Raw genomic sequence first — 15198 nt, 5'->3', positions numbered from 1 at the left:
GTTGAGCCGGAAGGACAGTCCAATGGCCGCTGGAGCATAGGGGGTTGTAGACATTTCACATAAATATATTTTACTTCATTTGATCTACTTAAACGCATCACGTATTGTTAAAGTACTGTGATTGCATTTAATTTCAGATGTAGACATTTTGAACATAAACCTAAGCCTTTTTCGATATAATAAAACCCCCGTGATTAGCCATCACCCCCCTGTTTTGAATAGACGAAGACAAAGGCTACCGGAAATCGGACTCCATAGTTTTCGTCAAATGGCTGATCTATATTCACGCGAAATAATTTGTTGTCTTCAACCGTACGTTTTCACATTCTGAAAGCGAGTTTTTTTTAGTGACGTTTTGTGGATATAATACGTAGATTTGTTAAAAAAAAAATAAAAATGTGTCCCGGCTTGGAAATTGTCGTTACGAAGACCTGGCGCTGCAATAACAGTCTGTATTTCGACGTTAGCTGGTTATTTCACGCAAATGCATCTCAGGGGAAGTTTTAAATAAATACAAAACAAGCTTGTTTTACGTGTATTTTGTTTGCATTGCGTTTGCACGCGCTTGATTAATTATTTTTCGCCATACTCTCTTTACATGCGGTCCTTGCCGGTAGAACACCAAACTGCTTGCCGACTAACTTTACTAAGCTAACAAGCTGCTGTTTTAGAAATGGAGATCCACGTCTCGAGCCTTTTCCCCGAGATTTTAGCGATGATTTTTAACTACCTGGACGTGAAGGGCAAAGGCAGAGTCGCGCAAGTATGCATAGCGTGGAGAGACGCCTCGTACCATAAATCCGTCTGGAGGGGAGTAGAAACGAAACTCCATCTGAGAAGAGCAAACCCATCACTCTTCCCCAGTCTCCAGACCAGAGGGATCAAGAAGGTGCAGATCCTCAGCCTGAGGCGCAGTCTGAGCTATGTCATTCAAGGGATGCCCAACATCGAGAGCCTTAACTTGAGTGGATGCTACAATTTAACAGATAACGGCCTTGGTCATGCTTTTGTGCAGGACATACCCTCTTTGAGAATACTTAACCTCAGCCTTTGCAAACAGATCACAGATTCCAGTTTAGGCCGGATTGCGCAGTACCTGAAGAACCTGGAACTGTTGGATCTGGGTGGATGTAGTAATATCACTAACACAGGGTTATTGCTCATTGCCTGGGGCCTACATAATCTCAAAAGCCTCAACCTGAGGAGTTGCAGACACGTGTCAGATGTTGGCATCGGGCACCTGGCTGGCATGACACGCAGTGCTGCGGAGGGCTGCCTAAGTTTGGAGCATCTGACTTTGCAGGACTGTCAGAAGTTGACCGATCTGTCACTCAAGCATATCTCTAAGGGCTTAAACAAGCTGAAAGTCCTCAACCTGAGCTTCTGTGGTGGCATCTCAGATGCTGGCATGATCCATCTGTCTCATATGACTCAGCTCTGGACTCTTAACCTGCGATCATGTGATAATATCAGTGACACAGGCATCATGCATCTTTCAATGGGCACGCTGAGGCTGTACGGGTTGGATGTGTCATTTTGTGATAAAGTTGGTGACCAAAGTCTGGCGTACATCGCCCAGGGCCTGTACCAACTCAAGTCCCTGTCGCTTTGCTCATGCCACATCAGCGATGATGGAATCAACAGGATGGTGCGGCAAATGCATGAACTGAAGACTTTAAACATTGGGCAGTGTGTGCGGATCACAGACAAGGGACTTGAGCTCATAGCTGACCACTTGACCCAGCTGACCGGGATTGACTTGTACGGCTGTACCAAAATAACAAAAAGAGGACTCGAGAGGATTACGCAGCTGCCCTGCCTTAAAGTGTTGAACTTGGGACTTTGGCAAATGACAGAGGTGAAAGGGCTGGGCGACGCCTCTGAGATCTTGCCATGCTACACCTCTTAGCTAATGTTTACACTACCTCAAAGTTGCCTTCATTTTCTAGAGAGATGTATTAGACAAGGTATTTTAAGATGCACAGTCTCAGCACCGCCATGTACTTTGTTACTGAGCCCATTTGGAAAAGGGGCTTTACGTATATAGTTCAAATTAAGTCAGCAATAAAACACTGAACAGCCTTCCTAATTGTATAGTCTAAAAATTAATGGTTCCCTTGAATGCCTTTGTGTTTTTCTTTGTTTTAGAGCTTCATATTGAGGTGAGATATTATGAAATGTATTTTATTCTCATTTCCAATGACAAACACCTTTTGTCGCTGCCTTTTAAGTATTTATCCTGAAATACCAGCAATATTATGTCAATTGGAGGTGAAAAAAGTAACATGTTTGCCGCTTTATTTTGTGAAATTCCTCCCTGGTAAAATAGAACATAAGCAATTTAAACTTTGTTATATAAAAAAGGCCAGTTTGCTTGTTGAAGACGAACAAAATGTGTTTATTTTCTTATGATAAATGATTAAAGCTAAATTTGTTTTTAACTGAAATTGTTTATTTCTGTTATTGAGAAACATCCAATGAATGTGAATATTACACACATGCACATATATTTAAAGACACACAGGGCCCTATTTTAAGCATGCAAGCGTGAAGCTCAGCGCAATGCCTAAACTCATAAACGCAAAGTCAATGGGCATAGCCATGGAGTTTTGGTATTTTCGTGCAAGCGTGGGCTAAGTCTAGGCGCAAATGGGTTTGGCAAAATCTCGCACGCAAGGCATTAATCGGGTCAATGGAGGTTCTCATCCGACACCATCTCCGTCCTATTATACAGTCCATTCCCTGTCAAGCACCAGCTATATGAACACAGTCAGTACATTCATAAGAAGTTGGAAGTGTAAATGGACTGTATGCAATGAATTTAAATTATTTTGTGCATCCTTGTTAAATGGGATACTTTCCTTTTATACGCATGGAAAATGTGGTTCAGGATATGTAGGCTCTGTTAAATTACAGAGAATGTAAGTATCATTAATTTCATCATGCCTAGTATTAACAGTGATTGTATTGGAACGCACTTCACCTCTACCAGTCGACATTGATTTTGAAAAATGTTATTCATTTATTGAAACACACAACAATTAAACCATGGCAACATGTATCAGATTAGCAGAATTTCACACAAGCCTTAAATATCAGAAATAACTTATTAAAATTAAATTTACATGGTTGTATTTGTTAAGGTACTATAAGATCAGGGAATTACTCACATGGTCTAAGCTCAGTTAAAGAGATAGTTCAGCCAGAAAAATGAAAATAATGGCATCATTTACTTAAATTCATATTGTTCCAATCCTGTGTGACCTTCCCTCTTCTGTGGAACACACACACACACACACAAGTGTTAATCTGAGTCACCATTCACTTTCTTAAAAAAAAAAAAAAAAAAAAATTCAATACAATGAAAGTGAATGGTGACTGAGTTATTCTGCTTTACTTAACTAATGACAGTCATTCTCGTTTGGAATAAAAGCATTTGCAAAAAAATTATAATAAAGTCCTGGCAACAAGTTTGGAAGGAACGAAGAGAAAATTATTAATACTTCATAGCATCAAAAACTTATAATCACAAGCAAAGTTTAGTACTTAAATATCCCATTCAACATTTTGCTCTATACTAGCCTTGTTTTAGTTTTTCAAACCTAGGAATTGATGCAATTTTCTTGACGAAACTCTTCGTAGGTTCAATGTTTTCTTCTTTGAATATTCCTGTACTTGCATGTCAGAAGCTGTTTAAAGGTGTTCTTAAAGGTGACATTACACAGGGCATAGCAAGCTGGGTTAACTGTACTGTTTATGTAACAGAGCCAGTAGCCAAAGATCCACATTGTGTTTGGAATACAGGTTGAGCAAAAAGTGTTGATGAGTACCATGACATTGTAGGGAGTCCACGTGACTGCAAATGCCACCAGAATGGCCATAATGGTCCTTGTTACTTTCCTCTCTCGAGAGGATAAATTCTTCCTCTTCTTCTGATAACGTGGAATGAGAATTTTCTGTGACACTATACTTAGCCTTTCCTTGCCATTGTTCATGTTCTGACAGCCATTGCTGGGTTTATAGGTGTTTTCCAGGTCCTTTTGGGATGGCGTTCTGAAGCAAGTAAATTTGACCCAACTTTCTTTGGCTAGAGGAGCTGACTGGGTCTGTCTGCTTTTGTTGTCACTATTAGTGCTTGGAGATATGGCGTCCTCATCCCTCTGATTAGAGGAGGCTAGCACACTGCCAGATAAAGAGTCATTCTCACTTTCTCTCTCTTCTCCTGCAAATTGGTCAAATGAATTTTCAATGAGATTTTTAAAGGCAATCATGACAATTTTGTATATTTGATTAAGCAAACTTAGAGGAAGGAATCCCTGTATGTTGTCATATTGAATTTATATTTTCACCTTTATTTACAGATGTAACATGACTTATTTTATTATAAAAATAGCTAGATTTAAAGGAATAGTTCACCTAAAAATTTAAATTCTATCATCATTTAATCACCCTCATGTTCTTCTAAACCCATGTGACTTTCTTTTAAGCATGAAACTAAATATTAGATGTTTTGAAGAATGTTCACCCTGTTCTTTTCCATAAAACGAAAGCATATAGGGGCAGGTTAGCTCCAAAGTAACATAGCAATACCTCTTGTGATCAGTGACTACGCACGTGACAACCAATGGCATTTGGCATCATAGATGTTAAACTAAGTTTAAATATGCACAATTGTAATGAAATTTGACAGCTATGGCAGAGGACAAGATTTTGAGCAAATAATGACTTAAATTTCAGTCTGTCTCTCACACAAAGCTATTGTATGACTTCAGAAGACTTGGAAAATAGCGTACCAGTAGTATGGTGCTTTTTTGGTCCTTTGTGGAGCATGATATGTATGTTCTGGTCACTATACTGTATGTGCATTGAATGGAAAAGAACATTGATATGGGCATGAATGGAATGAACGTTCTTTGTTTTGTTTTTTTGGATTTTCTCCCCAGTTTGGAATGCCCAATTCCCAATGGGCTCTAAGTCCCATGCTGTGGATCACCGGTTCGAATCCCACTCAGAGCAGGTCGAGTAGGAATGGTGCACTGGTGACGTGACCCGGATGGGATTGAGGTCAAGGGGGGGTGAGTGTAACGGTAGCCAGCAGGTACGTGATAGCTGTGCGGTGTGTAAACCTCACTCTCCTGGCCTTAAGAGACACACTAGCGACCTAGGCTAGATGCCATGGCTTTTATAACCTCATGCTAGCGTGTCCGACTCCAATCGCCGGTTCGAACTGCATACTTTGGAAAACGATGATGTTACAAAACTGAAAATGGCCAGAAGTCACATCGACACTAATATCTTTCCATTTGTAAACTCATTAATTTCGCTATGTTTACACCTCTCATACACACTAATGTCTACTGAAAAAAATCTAATGAAAATAGTGTTATGAAAACTTTCGTTTTTTTTACTGTATACTCTGGAAAACGATGACATTACGAAAATGAAAATACACACTTATAATGTTAGAAGTTATACATGTTTTCGACTTGCCTGTAGTGGCATCAGAGGCACTCTGCCTCCGTGGAACCATTTCCTCTGCTTCTTGGATTGACTTCCTCTCCCCACTGCCCTCAGTTGTGGGCACAACTTGACCTTCATTATTACTGACTGAAGGGCCTCTTTGGCTGGCTCTGCTTCTGACGCGATTGCGGCTGGCTTTGGAGATGTGCCAGTACAGTATAGTCATAGTGACGACTGGCAGGTAGAACGCAGCAATGGCAGTGCCAAATGTGACCACTGCATTGGAGAAGAACTGGATGTAGCACTCGCCCTCAGGCACTGTTCGGCTCCCGGTGATGAACTGCCAGAACAGGATGGCTGGAGCCCAGAGAATAAAAGACAGAATCCAAGCAGCGGCAATCATCATGCCTGCCATTTTGTGGGTCCTTTTGACCGGGTAGCTGAGAGGTTTGGTGACACAGAAGTATCGGTCAAAGCTGATGATGAGGAGGTTCATTACAGAGGCGTTGCTCACCACATAGTCCAGAGCCAACCACAGGTCACAGACCAAAGGTCCTAAAGGCCAGTGCCCAATCACAATGTATACTGTGTAGAGATTCATGGAGAACACTCCAATGAACAGGTCTGCACATGCTAGACTGAACAGGAAGTAGTTGTTGACCGTCTGGAGGTTTCTGTTGACCTTGATGGAGAGCATGACTAGAACATTGCCAATAATTGTGATCAGGCTTAGAGTACTCAGTCCAAGAACTATGAGAACAAACTTGACAGGTGTGAATGGACTGTCTAGAAAAAGGTTGCTGTTGTTAGAATGGCTGGAGCTTGGAGCAAGTGTTAGATTGGAAGTCTCCATCTTTCTTCGTTTCTTTTATGGACTTAATACAGGATATGAATGTCAAAGCCTAAGGGTAGAAAATAGACACTAGTTATTGTCTATATAAGAAAAATACAGTTGCAAGGTATGTTAAAATAGCTCAGTGAATATTACTTGGTCTAAAATACACAAAAACAGTGGGACAGAACATACAGAACTAGATTTTTTTTTCTCCCCAATTTGGAATGCCCAATTCCCAATGTGCTCTAAGTCCTTGTGGTGGCGTAGTGACTCGCCTCAGTCCGGGTGGCGGAGGACGAATCTCAGTTGCCTCCGCGTCTGAGACCATCAACCCGCGCATCTTATCACATGGCTTGTTGAGTGCATTAACGCGGAGACATAGCACGTGTGGAGGCTTCACGCTGTTCTCCGCGGCATCCATGCACAACTCACCACGTGCCACATCGAGAGCGAGAACCACTAATAGCGACCACAAGGAGGTTAACTCAACGTGACCCTAGCAACCAGGCAAATTTGGTTGCTTGGGAGATCTCAGCACAGTCTGGAATCAAACTCGCGACTCCAGGGGTGGTACTCAGCATCAATACTTGCTGAGCTACCCAGGCCCCCACAGAACTAGATGTTAACATTTTCTGAAGACAATGTGAGTAGTGATTGCCCATGGAAAAATTAATCGTCACAATGCTAGGGTGTTGTGGATGGTTACCAGGATGTAGAGACTGTTGGTAGGTAGATAGCTAGAGTGATAGATAGATCTATCGGACGGATGGACAGAGAGACAGATAGATCATTTGAACATTCTGTCAATGTAAGGCAACATCCCTAATTCGTTTGAAGTTTCAGTTTCCTAATGTCATTTTTTAGGGGCCTGGGTAGCTCAGAGAGTATTGACGCTGACTACTTCCCCTGGAGTCGTGAGTTCAAATCCAGGGTGTGCTGAGTGACTCCAGCCAGGTCTCCTGAGCAGCCAAATTGGCCCGGTTGCTAGGGAGGGTAGAGTCACATACGGTAACCTCTTCGTGGTCGTGATTAGGGGTTCTCGCTCTCAATGGGGCACATGGTAAATTGTGCATGGATTGCAGAGAGTAGCATGAGCCTCCAAATGCTGTGAATCTCCGCGGTGTCATGCACAGTGAGCCACGTGATAAGATGCACGGATTGACAGCCTCAGAAGCGGAGGCACTTGTCCTCCGCCACCCGGATTGAGGTGAGTAACTGCACGAGGATCTACTAAATAGTGGGAATTGGGCATTCCAAATTGGGAGAAAAGGGGATAAAAAAAAATATGTGGTTATGAAGAGCATTTTCGGAATTCTCAGTTTTTGGTGGAGGAAAACCAGAGGCGTGCCAGTGTGGATGAAAGGCATAGACACTAGCAAAATCAACGTGGTTTAAAATGAAACCATATTAGTGTTGCCATAGCCAAAGTATATTTTTGATCATCCATTATGGATAAACCAAGTCAGACCAGACTGAAGGTCTGTGCAGAGTTTGGTGAATGTAGCCTGAAAGCTCTAGGAGGAGTTACAACTGGGAATTTTGGTCAAGTTTTAGGAATTCTGGAAAACCCCTATCCTAATTTTGTTAAATAACAGTATAATATGAGCAAGCATCACTAATGAGACCACTCCTCCTTAGTTCTTTTCAGTATTATGTTAGTGTGTGTGAGGGGGGAGTCTGTTTGCCAAACATTCTTCTCAAACAGAGGGTTCATTGCACTTTATATGATTATTTCATTGGGTTATATGGTACCAGACTTCCATTAAGGCACAAGAGAACAGTATCACATTGATGGGAGTGATAACACTGAAGGAAAAAACACACCTAAATGTGATTTTATTTTAGAGATTTTCAAATAGTAGGATGTATGAATAGACTATGATACATCATATTTTCTCTAATAAGGAAGGCCCCTTAGGGCCAAAATGTTTAGAACATATAGCAGAACAGCATGTACATGCTTCAGTTTTGATCAGTACTACTGTGTGTCTGAATTGTTATATATCTTATTTCCAACTATTTGTTGGAAAATCCTGGGCAGAGCAACATAATTTATAATACAAATTAATAACAGATGGCTTATACTCAAATAGGTCTGCTAATGATTAAATATGTACTGTTTGGGTTGACTTAGAATGAATGAGGCTGAGTTTTAACTACTGTGCTCACAAGTTAATGGGATTTGGTCGGTTAGTCTGTTTGTCAAGAGCAGATATTATGAGGTCTGGTCACCATCACTCTCATGGTAAACATTACAGCTGTGTGTGTGTGTGTGTGTGTGTGTGTGTGTGTGTGTGTGAGTGAGTTAGAGAGAGCAAGTGTGGTGGTGTAGGTTGTATATTGCACTCGCTATGTTATTATAACCTAATCTAATGTGAATTATCTGAACATGGTACATCATACTACTGGAGCTTGGCTTTTGACTATCATTTTTACGCAAGAGTGATAATGCAACTAATGTGCTGTCACATTTGCTCTCTTCTCATCCATCACAGACTGGTTCTAAAGTGAAATTAATTTTAGACCAAAAGAAAAAGAGCAAAAAACTTGAGAAACATAAATTTTGTTTATCCCGAATCCTGAATGTACTGACTACAGAGCTTTTCTCACCTCACCTTTCTGGCTAGTGCCACAAGTTCTTGTTAGAAAGACAGGAGCACAGGACAGCCATGTGGGAAATATCTCAGCGCTGTGACAAGGAACAGCGATCTTACAACCGGTGATAAAATTTGTACCTTTAAGTTTGTATGCGTATTGTGTGTTTATATGTGTTTTGCTTTGGAGGAAATTCTTTGCATACATTGGTTTTTATAATGTATATTGTAATACTAACAAAAGTGTGCCTACGATGGTAAAAGCTGTATTAGAAACACTTGTTTTTTAGTTACACAATAAATCCTATAGTGATTTCTTTACTAAATGAACAATGTAAAGACTGAGATTTGCCTTTGCTTCATTAAAAGCCATTTCAAAGACACTGTTCAGCTATCATGTATTAGTTTTGTATGATATGTGTGAACTACAAACATATCTCAACCTGTGGAAATCATAAAAGTAAATTCCAGACTGTCCATCACCTGATTTCTGCTGTCAGTTGCTCGTCGTCCATCAAATCATACCTCCTTTGAATGGAAATGACAGGGTAGATCATTTTCAGTAGCGTCCGTCTTCTGCGAGCATCAGGGTGAGGTGTGCGCGTGTTCCTCTCTGTCAGTGTGTAAACATGAGATCCAAGAGGGTGGGCGCGAAGCAGACTTAGGGGTCGTTCACACCGAACACGTTTTTGCGTCCGTCCGCGCTGTTTTTCCATTGTAAACATGCGTTAGACTGACGTCTTTGACCGTTGCGCCGCGTCTCAATGTTTTTTCAGCGTCTTGCGCAAAAACATAATGTTTTGTAGACGCTGTGTCAAATTAGAAAGAATTTCAACGGTAAAAACGCTTTTCGTGGCGCTGCGTCTAGCTTTTTTAGCGCAAGGACGAGTTCGGTGTGAACGACCCCTCAGAAAAACCAAGGAACTTTAAGGAATTGGGTCAAAATCTTATCGTGAATGTGTCAAACATTTACATTAATGTTTTAAGGACCGAGGACAGTGCAAGTCGAAAACGCAGCTATAAAGAGAATGTTTTTCACGATACGCGACAACAACAACATCTCGCTAAAAGCAGACCCGTGTCCTTTTCGTACTGTGGGCATCACGGGAGTTTTAACATGTTTATCCGTTTGACACTTTAAATGGTGCTACAATAGTGTATGGCCTTGGTATCGTTTGTCATTTTATGTTTACTATAAAAGTTACATGTTTACATTTACTATAAAGGTGGATTATGAGGGGGTCATGTTAACTTGTATTATCTACACTACGCACTACTCGACGTGACCGACCGACCGACAGATAGATAACTTAATGTGGATATTGGTTTCACACAAAGAACATTTTTACAATTTAAAAATGTAGGCTCTACTAAAATATTTTGTGTTGCGAAAACCTAAATGAATTGAGTTAACCTAACTTAAATGTGATCTGTTCAAATAACTCTATTGAACATTGCAGATTGTTGTTAGTTAGCAACAATCACATTAGCATAATATATAACAGTTTGACTTTTTGTACTGAATAACAAGTATGGTGTTGCTGAGAAATTACTGATCCTCAGTCAGTCAAAATAAAGTATTTGCTCTGAAGAAAAAAATAAAATAAAATTTGTGGTGAAGGAAATATAGCAGAAAAGATTAAGTACGTTCTACATTGAATAAATTAGTTGAACTAATGTGTAAACTTATGTACATTAAAACATGTAAAAATGTATGCTTTAGCTTATAAGTAAATATTATTTATGATTTTTTTGCAATTCTTTTTTACAACAGTGTCATCATGTTTTAATCCTAAAGTTGAAAACCTTGTCATATTTATTATTAGTTTATTATTAGTTTTATACTATTAAGGTTTCTTTAGAAAAAGTGTGTGCAAAAACTTGCAAAATAAAGTAAATTTTACAAACAAATTTTTTCAGTGTGCTTCATGAGAATTTCAATAATTATGTACCTATTTTCAAAATATCCGTTAGCGCCACTCTTTTCAATGGTAACCTCCCAAAAATAAAAAAAACAAATCAACATGACAGAAACTCCTCTAAATCCCAACATAACAAAACTTTAAACAGTCTCCTACTTGTTTTACTTGTGTAAAACTACATTCAAATAACACTTATTTTAAAATATATGCAGTCCCATGTAAAGCATGCATGCTGGGAACTGGAAATCCCCTGCCCGGTTTCAGCAATACATTGATTCAACAAATATTATTCACATAGTCCCAACACAATTGGATTAAGTGTATTAAGTAATACAATTGGATTATACTGTAGATGGATTGCACATAATTAAATTAAATTGAGACCAAATGCTAAATAATTTTGTTATATTAGCTCATTTTCAAAAAGTTAATTGAGCAAGCAATAAAAATCACATTGAGTGAACATCATCCCTTATAGTCTAAATCCATTTGAACATTTCATAACAATATGATCATATCAATTTTTGATGACTGTGTTGAATATCACTTGGACTTTATGCAATATAATTATGTTCTCATCTCAAACATAAATGTAATAAGTTGATTTCAAGTACTGGATTAGAATTTTCAATAGAGCTGCTTTCCCTTTTTCAGTGTAAATAGATAGACAGACAGACAGACAGACAGACAGACCACCCTTGAGTTTCATCTAGCATATTCGTAATAGTGTGAGGCTACAACTATACAGTTGTAAATTGAGTTCCCACTTCCCAGTGGCCAAATGTTTAGCCTGTTAACACATCACAGCACTATTGCTTCAGTGGCTATATGGATATTAAACCCTGTGTAACAACAGAGACATTTAACAGTAAAGGACTGGAGGGTAGTAAACAACTGGCAAATTAACACTTTTCAACAGAACTGTCCTCTCTGAAAGAATGCCAGTCTATTTATTTTATCTTCCAAAGCCAATCTATGATCCAAAGTCATATTTCTTCTGCATTTAAATTATGATATTAAAAGTTTCTTCCCCAAATACATCTAGCATTGTAAGCACTAACCTGGAAGTTTCTTAAGAACACACTACTTAGACATAAGACCATTAGGAGTGCCAGCGCCCAGTGGAAACTTTGTCAGAATGTGCTGTCAAACACCTCATTACAAGTACCACGAGACAAAGCACAGTCTTAGTTCCTGTTCATAAATTCTCTAGTGAGGCCTTGAAGTGGCATCAGGCAACAGATGATCAGGAAGGCACTGACTTTGCAATGTCTTCTACCAACATTGTTGCTCAAATACTTGGTCTAAGAGTTCAGTGGTCAATACAAACTTTTTTTCAGAATTATTTGGTTACTACCTGCAGGAATTATGGTATGAAGGTCAATCACAAGTAAGGATGTTCAAAATGATGTTTGAGATCAAAGAAACATATTAATTGAATTGATTATTAATTTATTTATTTTAAAAAAATGCATATGGAAATTTCATAGTAGTTATTTTTTATATTCTAAGTTGGTTTCATACCACATTTTTGAAAAACTTTTATACCAACCTATTTTTATACCTACAGACGTTTTTTTAAATACAAATAATATTTTTAAACAAGAGAATTTATGTCTTATTTTTTAAAGATATTATTATTATTATTTTCTTCATTATAATCCCAGGTTATTATACATTGACAACACGGTCATCATGAAAAATGTGTATTTAAGTAATTGTCTGTATGAACTGCATGCTTAAAAAAACACACAAATAAAAGAGTTTCACAGGGCCTTGATTATTAATTGTTTATTTATTAATTTGTTTCTGTTTTTTTTTTCTTTGTCAGAATAGAAGCCCATGCTGTTGCAGTGTACATCCACTTGGTGGTGCTGCTGAGCAGTGCAAAATTGCATACGTATTGGTTGCCATCAAAATATGTCTACTTATTTTTTTGTCTGTACAATTCAAAGGCAGCCTTTTGAGACACGATGAGAGAGTTAAATGTGGGAAAACATCAAACAAAATGAACGTGTAGCTTGCATTTAATGTATAAAATTGTCACTACCTTAAAGAAAATGAGTAGCAAAGATAATCCTAACCAGGGTTGGGGAGTAATGGAATACATGTAACGGGATTACGTATTTAAAATACAAAATATAAGTAACTGTATTCCACTATAGTTACAATTTAAATCATTGGTAATTAGAATAGTTACATTCAAAAAGTATTTTGATTACTGAAGAGATTACTTTGCATTTTATTGTCATTTGTTTCATTTAATATTTAGTCCTTTCAGATGGAAAACATTTATACATATAAATGATGTGATCCAAAGTGCATTTGAACAGCGGTGAAACACTTTCTTATGATGTGTTACATTCATACGAGCAGACAGAGAAGAAAGTTTGAAGTAAGTTTGGAGCAGAAGAAATAGAAATAAACCTTGTGTAAATTGTCAGCTTTACGCTAAGCTAAAATGCTATTTCTAGACATTTTACATGCACACGTTACCAGGCACGATCATATGTTTTTATCAAGAAAATTCACGTTGGATCATAATTTCTTTTTTTCTAGTAAGACCTTTGATATTAGGGCAAAAATCACATTCTTGATAATAATTTTTGTATTGTTTTCCAGTTTGATTGATCTTGTTTTAGAAACAACACTGCATAAGATATTTCGGTTTTTCAGAGAACGAATTTTTAACGTGTATTTTGTCTTACTGTACTGGCAGAGTTTTTATAGTCAAAACAAGTGAAAAAATCTACCAGTGCTGAAGAAGTAATCCAAAGTATTTAGAATATGTTACTGACCTTGAGTAATCTAATGGAATATGTTACAAATTACATTTTACAGCATGTATTCTGTAATCTGTAGTGGAATACATTTCAAAAGTAACCCTCCCAACCCTGATCCTAACATGCCTTTAATATTATGACAGACATGAACATACACACATTTATACCCCTATGTCCTGTTTCAGTAGTGTCTGAAGTATTCAATTGTTCAAGTAGCACTGCGAACAATCAGTCCGCAGACTTAACAAGTCTCACCATGCTGGAAGAGAGAACAATTATCCCTATTGTCTCATCTCACCACTTTAACTCAACATAAAGACACCTGCTAGATGATTGTACAATGCATTCCCAGTGCCAAATATGTGTATGATTATGTCCATTTATTTCTATTATTCTGCACTATTCCTGTGTCAATATTTAGATGTAAGAAAATCTGCAACATTGAGCAAATTTGCAAAATTGACCATGTTAAGACGTTTGTATGAAAGGTCAGATTTCCTTGCTTCCACTAAAGTACACAAGATCCACTTTTAAAATCATGCTGGGAAACATGGATCATCAGGTTTTGCACAAACTTGTTGAGAAATTATTTTTCCATTTTTAATTCAACTTGTAATATAATATAATATAATGAAAATTGGTCAACTGCAAAACAGAAGCATTTTCACTGGTCTCAGACTTGGGTTTGGGAATCCATCGTGGATAAGAAGTGTTTTTTAAAAATATTCACAATAAGGAAATTATGAGTGTTCAATGAGATCAGATGCCATAATGGTTGCCCTGCATTTTGATTAAATGGGCTGAGTGGCCCCTGCCGTCCACTGTGGTTCTTTAGGAAAATACACCAGTCGAGGTCATGAGGGAGAACTTTGCTCTCTGGTTTGCATACTCATGACATTTGAAATTTAAATAATATGTAAAATAATGAGGCAGGCCATGATAATATTTCTAAAGCCCATAAATGATGTTCACTTTTGATTTTCTATATGGAGAAAATCTCATGAATCTGAATTTATTTGACTGTAACCAAACCAACCAGATGTGGCCTAATTCATCTCACTTAATGGGACCATTGGCTCCTTTAAGTACTCTTTAAACACCTGAACAGGCACTAGTTTGAAAAACTATGTATACTGTTGACTAAAATTATATGTTTGAAATAATATTGACAGTGTGTGTGTGTGTGTGTGTGTGTGTGTGTGTGTGTATATATATATATATATAAAATAACACAAAAGATTTTTGTTTAAACACTGGCCCTTAACACTTACTTAGTTTACTAATTTTAAATCTCGACTTGTACTACACATAAATAACTAATACTGACATGATATTCATATTGTTTAGCCAGAGGGGAACTGGCCCCCACAGTGAGCCTGGTTTCCCCCAAGATTATTTTTCTCCTTTAACCAACATCTTATGGAGTTTTGTGTTCCTTGCCACAGTCACCTTCAGCTTGCTCACAGGGGGTCTAAATACAAATATATGTATTTACTATTACTCATTAAGACGCAGTTTACAATCATGTTTTTAATTTTTTTTATTAAATCGCACTATTATGACTCGAATACATTACTATATTACAGCTTTTTCTGTTAAAGCAT

General features: G+C 38.0%; 2 protein-coding genes across 2 annotated transcripts; one reads left to right on the top strand and one right to left on the bottom strand.

Annotated features, from left to right (window-relative positions):
* Nucleotides 1-238: 238 nt before the first annotated feature.
* LOC127436030 (F-box/LRR-repeat protein 14-like) lies at nt 239-2441 on the top strand. Its single transcript, XM_051689927.1, has one exon. It carries the CDS (start codon nt 674-676, stop codon nt 1907-1909), a length of 1236 nt encoding a protein of 411 aa, XP_051545887.1. The 5' UTR covers nt 239-673; the 3' UTR covers nt 1910-2441.
* A 612-nt stretch (nt 2442-3053) lies between these two features.
* On the bottom strand, nt 3054-9467 carry LOC127436026 (muscarinic acetylcholine receptor M2-like). The gene is made up of 3 exons (XM_051689920.1): nt 9373-9467; nt 5491-6362; nt 3054-4222 (listed from the first exon to the last, which is right to left on the bottom strand). Exons 2-3 carry the CDS (start codon nt 6311-6313, stop codon nt 3645-3647), a joined length of 1401 nt encoding a protein of 466 aa, XP_051545880.1. The 5' UTR covers nt 6314-6362; nt 9373-9467; the 3' UTR covers nt 3054-3644.
* Nucleotides 9468-15198: the final 5731 nt, after the last annotated feature.

The sequence above is a fragment of the Myxocyprinus asiaticus genome, chromosome 46, assembly GCF_019703515.2.
Source record: "Myxocyprinus asiaticus isolate MX2 ecotype Aquarium Trade chromosome 46, UBuf_Myxa_2, whole genome shotgun sequence".
Taxonomy (NCBI): domain Eukaryota; kingdom Metazoa; phylum Chordata; class Actinopteri; order Cypriniformes; family Catostomidae; genus Myxocyprinus; species Myxocyprinus asiaticus.
The sequence above is the reverse complement of the archived record's forward strand: the minus strand, read 5'-3'. Positions and strand labels throughout refer to the sequence as shown.

Excerpts from the sequence above, each read along its gene's own strand:
- LOC127436030 (XM_051689927.1), top strand. The coding sequence starts at position 674 with ATGGAGATCCACGTCTCGAGCCTTTTCCCCGAGATTTTAGCGATGATT.
- LOC127436026 (XM_051689920.1), bottom strand. The coding sequence starts at position 6,313 with ATGGAGACTTCCAATCTAACACTTGCTCCAAGCTCCAGCCATTCTAAC. Across the intron at positions 4,223-5,490 it reads TGCCTCTGATGCCACTACAG|GAGAAGAGAGAGAAAGTGAG; the intron begins GCAAGTCGAAAA and ends ACCAATTTGCAG.